At 46.7% G+C, this 7,293-nt stretch overlaps 1 protein-coding gene across 2 annotated transcripts in view; it reads left to right on the top strand.

Annotated features, from left to right (window-relative positions):
• The window catches only part of CALN1 (calneuron 1), a 182,897-nt gene extending 175,617 nt beyond the window's left edge, over positions 1-7,280 (top strand). For both annotated transcript variants that reach the window (XM_019545491.1, XM_019545490.1), the window contains exon 6: positions 5,506-7,280. In XM_019545491.1, the coding sequence (XP_019401036.1) occupies positions 5,506-5,633 (128 nt within the window). In that variant the 3' untranslated portion in view covers positions 5,634-7,280. The remainder of the gene's footprint in view (positions 1-5,505) is intronic.
• The last annotated feature ends 13 nt before the right edge of the window (positions 7,281-7,293 follow it).

Below are 7,293 nucleotides of genomic sequence, written 5' to 3'. Positions count from 1 at the left end.
TAACAATACTCCATTTCTAACAGTGACAAGGAAGCATATATGCTTTTATGGCAAGAAAAACAAGAGCAAAGGAAAGCAGGCTGAGGTCTTGTTACGCTTATGTCATTTGCCCAGCAGTTCCCAAAATTGAAATGCTCATGACATTATACTAACATGCATCAAACGAGAATGCTGATAAGCTTACAGCTGACTGCACAGCACACACCTCAAGCATTTCATCCGCCGATGACATATGAATTGATAAGCTATCTAAGAGTAGCTACAGCTGTCTTCCCACCAAATGCTACAGGTCTCTACCCTTGTGTTGGCCACAAAAACAAGGATGCGACCCCCCCCCCCATTCCCTGGGAGGAAAATAACCCTATCCTCAAACAGAGGACTGAGTATCAGTCACGGCACATAGGAGTTATGACAGGGTTTCCTGTAAATACATTGCCATACTTTATATGCAGTGATCTACCAAAATTGTATTTTTCGTGGAAATCACAATGTTGGACACGCCCCATGGAAAAGCTGTGAAGGCTGTCCATCATACAGTCCCCCCCCTTGCCACCAATCAGCAGCCACTGGGCCAGAGGCATGGGTAGGGCTGCTATGCTTCACCTGTGAAAATGGCTGCCTGCCCAGGTATTGGCCCATAAAGTCGGTCGCCTCAACTTCAGTAGACCCGTTTGTTTCAACTACCCAAATGCTGACCTCGCCCCACGGTATTTATCAATGAGTAAGGGCTTGCCAGTCATACTGCTAGCTATCCTGACATACCCCTAGATCCACCGGCTCAGATACGGTGTCTTTGGGATAACGTTAGCCCTTCAGCCCAGCAGAGAATTTGCAGTCTTTGCATCGTCCTTCTGCAGATTTCCCTCCTGAGAGGCTCAGCAGAGACCTTCAAGCCACACCTTGCCCAGCATCTGATATACACGCACACGTTTCCTTTAACATTCACCTTTACTACAGGCCCACATATCATTCTTAGGATGTTGCTACATGCCTGAAGTTGCCACATAGCCTACCGAGTTTCTTCCGATGAGCCTTTGCATCTACTTAGCTCCCACAGAAGAAAGACACTTGCTGAGTGAACACCAAGGCCTATTCCCACCTGGCAGACCACTCTGCTCTGCTGCAGGAAGATTGTCACATCAAAGCAGGATACTCTTGTTAAGCATAGCCTCGCTTTCCAGGATTTCCTGTAGGCAGGTTTACCTTATGAGCCGATGTATTTTAATAAGCAGGATAGGCTCATTCCAGAGGGACTAATGACTCTACACCCACAAGAAAGCTCACGGCTGACTGCTAGCCTGTAGCACGTTCAATAAACATCATGGTTTAAAGAGAACTAAAGAGAAAATAGTAAGGCAGGGGTAGGCAACCCCCGGCACGGGTGCCAGAGTGTGGCACTCGAAAGACATTTGGCAAACGTGCCTCTGGGTGGATTGCAGGGAAGGAGCCGGGGCTACATCGCTACAACAAGGATCAGGCTCTTCATGGCTCCCCCACCATCCGCCTTTGGCATGCCAACATCTTACAAGTTGCAACTGCGGGTGCTTTTGGCACTCTGTTCCCGGCCCCTGATCTAGGGGCTAGAAGTCGTATAAGCCATAAAGGATTCCATTTATCTGGAAACTGAAGACCCAAGAGCAATTAAGAAAGACCACTTTATTACCATACTGGTAGAGAATAGGGACAAGTTGCACACACATGAGTTTGCTGTATGATGACAGCTTTCCTTAAATGACAAACACACCAGTTTGACTCTGTACCCCTCAGGAGCAAACCCACGGTGATCAGTGGGGGGCTTCTTATGAAGCATGCTTCTGAAGTCTACTTCCATCCTTCGTTCCCCTCCCCACTATTCAGCACTCAGTGCAGAATGAGCCTGCCAGGAATAAATTTGGGACCACAATGTAATTACCAGGGAGCCGTTATTTAGACAAGGAAATAGAGGATTGATTTTAAGCTCCATTAGGGCATACAAGGCAAGTTTAAAAACACAAAAAATCCACTAAACTTAAGCATTTCTGACACTGATGAATACCACACCTGTATAATAAATCCACTAATTACCTAGTGTGTTACAGTCCTCGTTTCCCCCTTCTGCATCTGTCTATCATGGGAGATATTCAAGCATCCAACTCCTGAGGTACGCTATTTCTTCTTTGCAACCATCGACCTCAGCTCAAACATTGCTTCATCACATTGGCGGGAAGCATGAAATGGAGAGGGGACCAGGACACAGAACTTGATGTCCTGGAGTCAGCTCATGCATTTGTCAGGCAAAATGCAGTGATGGGCACGAGATAAACATCAGGAAAGGAGACCACACAGGCCTGGCTTTACAACGAGTGAGATTAGACTAGCGCAGGGGCAGGCAAAGTCTGGATTCATCCTGTGGTGGACTCTATTTCCCAGCAGCCTCTGCCCACATTGCTGCAGCTGGTTTCCATGGAGACCCCAGGAGTGGTGGTGCCATGACAGCACAGGGCCAGGGTTTCCATGGAGACTGGCCCCAGCCTGCTGGCAGTGTGTGCAGCAGGGCAGGCAGCTGCTCTGGGGCTGCGTTCTCATGGCGGCGACAGCAGGGTCCGGAGTTGGGGCAGAGCTATGATCCGCTGCCCGCATGCTGACCGTTGCTCTGCCCCTGCTCTGGACCACACTGTCACCACTGCAAGATCCCAGCTCTGGCCCCGGAGCAGCTCCTTGCCCAGCTGTGCACTTTTCCAGCACTGCTGGGACCAGTCTCCGTGGAAATCCCAGGCCTATGCTGTTAGGATGTTGCCGCTACTGGGGTCTCCATGGAAACCTGCGGCAGCGATGCGGGCAGGGGCTGCTGGGAATTGAAGTCTGGCTGCTGGCTAGATCTGCCATGTTGCCCACCCCTGGACTAGCTGGTCCCCTGCGTTTACAGCTGATGCAGCCTGTGCAGAGATAGTAGTTGTGTAGCAACTGCAACACCCAAGGTCTACCCATAATTAAAGTTTCACTGCATCCCTTTCCCCTTCCTTCCATAATTGTACGACTGTTATAGCAACAACGAATTACATAGGCCTTGTTGTATCTAGGGCAGTTTCTAAATAATGGAGCACCGCTGACCACATGAACTAGAGATCTGGATTTACTTTCACACTCTAATAGCAGATATTTATTCTGTTTCATTTCATTCTTCCTTTCCATGTTTCCGAAGGAGAGAGAGCGAGCAGTGTTGTCATAGAAATATGATGCTAGATATAGAGAAATATCCTCCAACTCCCAAAAAACCCCCCTCTGCAGTCACTGGCAAGTAGCCTCTTGTCTAGAAGTAGTGTTAAGTCATTAAAGCTTTATATTTAACCTTTTGCATTTTGTTTTTCATTGGAGGGAGCTTTCAGGAGCAGGGAAGTACCGAGAACTGAAGGCCTTTTCTTTAGGATTTTGGAAATGCCACACGATGGGGACCAGGGGGGCAAACAGGATGTCCAGTATTTATTCTTTCTTCATCTTTTCAATAAAGAGAGGCTAGGTTAGGAAAGCAGCACAAGGAACAGGCTACTAAATTTTCTTTTTAAGAGCATTACTACAATTGTGATTTAAAAAAAAAACCATACTATTTTTCTCGCCTAAGAAAAGGGAAAAGAAAGTCGTATCAGTCAAAGTGCTGAGATGCCATAAGAAGGGGCTGAGCTAGTAAGGCAGAAGAGCTGATGTTCAGAGTTACAAATCAGAACCTTCCTTACCTACCCCTAACAAAACATGGGGTGAGAAGGGAGACAAGTCTTCAGTGTTGGCATCAGGAATTTCTTGAATATTAATGGATAGCTTCCTTTTGCCTGATTGCATGTCTAGATTTCCAGTAGGACCAGAACCAGTAATGCTGCGGGCCACGACAGAATTGCCTGTTCTCAGCCCAAGAATCAGAAGTGCAGGGCAGTTCACCACGGGCCATTAGTGCCAGCTGGAGGAGTCAGCTCACAGAAGGGGCAGTTTTACTGTCCATGGATTGGAGGGGAGGGGTGCAGATCTACTACAAAAACATTTGTAAAACCCTTTGCCACTGCTATGGCTGTTGTGGGACAAGGATAACCATTGCTAACAATAAGTCAGTGTTTTATCAGAGATCAGCTATACATTTACCTTGCACTTACCAAAATAAGAGGATCACTGGCTGCCTAGCACATCTTGATACAAGAGAAGGCACAAGTCCTCTCCTGCTGGAAATAACACTCTGAGTTTCTATGCAGTTCCCATCAGAGGCTTTCAAACCACTTTCGTCCTTACTATGGCCCTGCAACACCACATTATTCTAACATGCCTTAGACAGACGGAGAGAAGCAGACAAAGTAGTAAATGGTCATCTGCAAGGGCACAAGGCAAGGCAGCAGTAGAATGAAAAGAAAACACAGAAATCAAAACTTTTCCCCCACGATAATGCATTTTTCTTACTAGAAAAGAGTCCTGGCACTTTTAGAGGATCTTGAAGGCTTCCCAATTATTCTGTTAACACGCATTTTAAATATGTCTCTTTTTCCTTGTCCACTGAAAACTCTGCAGGGAGTTCAATTAGGTGCTATACTTAGCTATGGGAATTGGTCATGCAGTATGATGTGTGATTAGATTGAACCTAGAATATGGTGCTCGGTTCAGAGCACCTCATTACTGACCAGATGCAGGCAAGGGGAAAGGAATTCAGAGGCACCTCTAATGATTTTAAAAGGTGGACCAGAGTGTTTCATAATGAAATATTAAGAGAACTAACTAAGTGTGGCTCACCTAAACCAGTTGAATCACTGGTTACAATTATTTGGAGGGTTTAAATACCAAGAGGATGGGGAGAGAGAAAACAAAAAGTTACAAGGTGCAAGAGGTTTTCAAGTAGGAGAAGTGGACTGAAGTTGATTACAATTCCGATCTAATATGTTCAAGCTTCCTAACAATATAGTTTATGTTTTAGTAGCCTCCAGCGGGAAGTGAGGGATTTAAAAAAGCACCACAAGAAAACCCACTTGAAGGAAAGCAGAATCTGGAGTGGCTAGTGTTGGACTATACTATCTAACAGGTAGTCAGCATCTGTTAAGGGACTGAAAGCTTGAAAGGAAGTGAGCTGCAGCCCAGGGTCCTGGCAGGATACAGACCTTGACCAGTCCACATGCAAAATGAGACCTTTCGTTTGTTGTTTGCACTCTCAGTACACTGTGCCACCCTGGGTCAAAACACCCCCCCTTGCCCCACCATTGTACTGTTAAGTATTTAAGTTACCAGTGTGGGACCTCTGAGAAAGAAATGCACGTCCGTAATAAAAAAGACGAAAGCACATTTGGTGCTATTGGGGGTGAAGGATTCCTGGAGAAGCAAGTCAGAAGTTTAACCATTCTAGACATGGAAAAAGTTGACACAGGGGGAAAATTCACCTTGCATTGAAGCCGAGGTGCTCCCCTAAGGCTGGAATGCTTTTACGTTGCAATGGGAACTCGCAAAAGACATCTTTGTACAAGCATCTCACCTTAACCATTGCTCTCTCTCTTCCTGCTCTAGTGCACTCCCAGAAACAGAACAGACAGACCTGCGTACGGAAGAGCCTTATATGCGCCTTCGCCATGGCCTTTATTATAAGCGTCATGCTGATTGCAGCCAATCAGATCCTCCGAAGCGGCATGGAGTAGCCACTCACCATAACACTGTGAACCAAACTAACCATGCATGCGCATGCCAACGGGTGAACTTTTTCCTCAATCAACTCTGAAAAGGGAAAGAAAAGAGGCGAGCAGGAAGATAAAGAATCATTGGACAAGGAACCCGAGGCCAGCAGTGTGATACGTCTCTTGGCAGGAACATAAAAGGGCTGTCTTAATGCTTTAATGGTTTTGTTTCCTAATGCAATAAAAATACAGGAGTCCTGAATTATTGCTTCACAACGGCAGAGGTAACTTGGCGAAGGACGCACTTTCATCCAGAGTTACGTATATTACAATTCTGAAGAGGCATGGCCTCCACAATCTCCGTGCGGCTGTCTAACCTCGGGGCCAGCAGACTCTATTCAAGTAGCTTTCCAGCGGTCCCGCTTCCCCAGGAGCTTGACCATAGAATAACTCCAAGCAAATACAAGTTGTTTTCTTTCACATATTTTTGACTTCACTTTGCTTTCCCTTATGACCATGCCTTGAAGAGTACGGCATCAGAGGGGAGCCCAAAAGCTCTTGTACAGTATTTTCAGATGACAAAAGCATCACGCAGCTTTTATATTTTTGTTTCTGAAACCGCCTTTGACGCAAGACTAGGGGAGAGGGAAACACTGGTCCATTTACAACGTTTTTCTGTTTCAAATCAGGACTTTAAAAAAAACCCCCCTGCTTTAGCACGTGGGCATTTTGAAAAGCTGTGCACAGTCTTCCTACTGCATCTGCAACCAGCAGCATCAAATTAAAGATTGTATTTGGCTCCATCTGTGCCTCAGATGTCACTGACTTGCATCAGCCATTTCTTTGCCCTTGCTCTAAACTGGTCTCGTGCAACGTTATCCATCACTAAAAAACTTTCTGCTGTTGTTTCTCCCTCGCTTTTTTGAGCCCTGGTTCTGTTTGCATTCTTTGTTATGGGGATGTGATGTCTGGGGTCCCCCTCCCAGATGACTTTTGTAACAGAGGCAAGCCACTTCTTTGCTTCCTTAGTGTTTGCGTTCTTGATCACTCGCCTGCTTTGTCCCTTATCAAGGGCAGTTTTAACCCTCCTCCCATACGCTCAAGGGATAGTACGCTGAAAAGCAGCACGCAAACCAGAAGTGGAAGAGCTCAAACTCGAAAATACTGCCATATGTTACAGAGCGTGTCAGTCATTCAGATCCCCCGAATTACTCATTTTTCCTGGAAGAGATTTTAATGAACGGCACAAACAAGATCAGGGAGTTATGCAGACCAAAGGTACAACATGTACCAAGGAGCGTGTGACGACCACGCATGCTTGATGCCAGGATCACGTTTGGAATGGTATCTTTTGAAACGGGGCCCGATTCTCACACGTGGCCTCGAATGATCCCTGCATCATCCATGTGCGATTCATGGGAAAGGGAAGCATTTGCACTGCTGTCTTCAAAGGGGCCGTCTGGGTCTAACCCTGTGCAGGGCGACGACAGACGGCACAGGGTGCATTCCTTTGGACGGCGGAGAGTTGGGGCCTCAGGCTGCAGTAGCTAAGTGCTGCTAGGTGCATTGGCTCCTGTGATCTTAACGAGTACTGAGATCCTTAACGTGTAAAATGGGGAGGAGGGTTTCTTGTCTCAGGGGTACAACATCCCCCTCCCCCCACCCCACTCCTGCTGCAGCTGCT

Source organism: Crocodylus porosus, unplaced genomic scaffold (genome assembly GCF_001723895.1).
Source record: "Crocodylus porosus isolate Cpor-Errol unplaced genomic scaffold, CroPor_comp1, whole genome shotgun sequence".
In the NCBI taxonomy this organism is placed as follows: domain Eukaryota; kingdom Metazoa; phylum Chordata; order Crocodylia; family Crocodylidae; genus Crocodylus; species Crocodylus porosus.
Note: the sequence above shows the minus strand (reverse complement) of the source record. Positions and strands in the feature narration are given on the sequence as shown.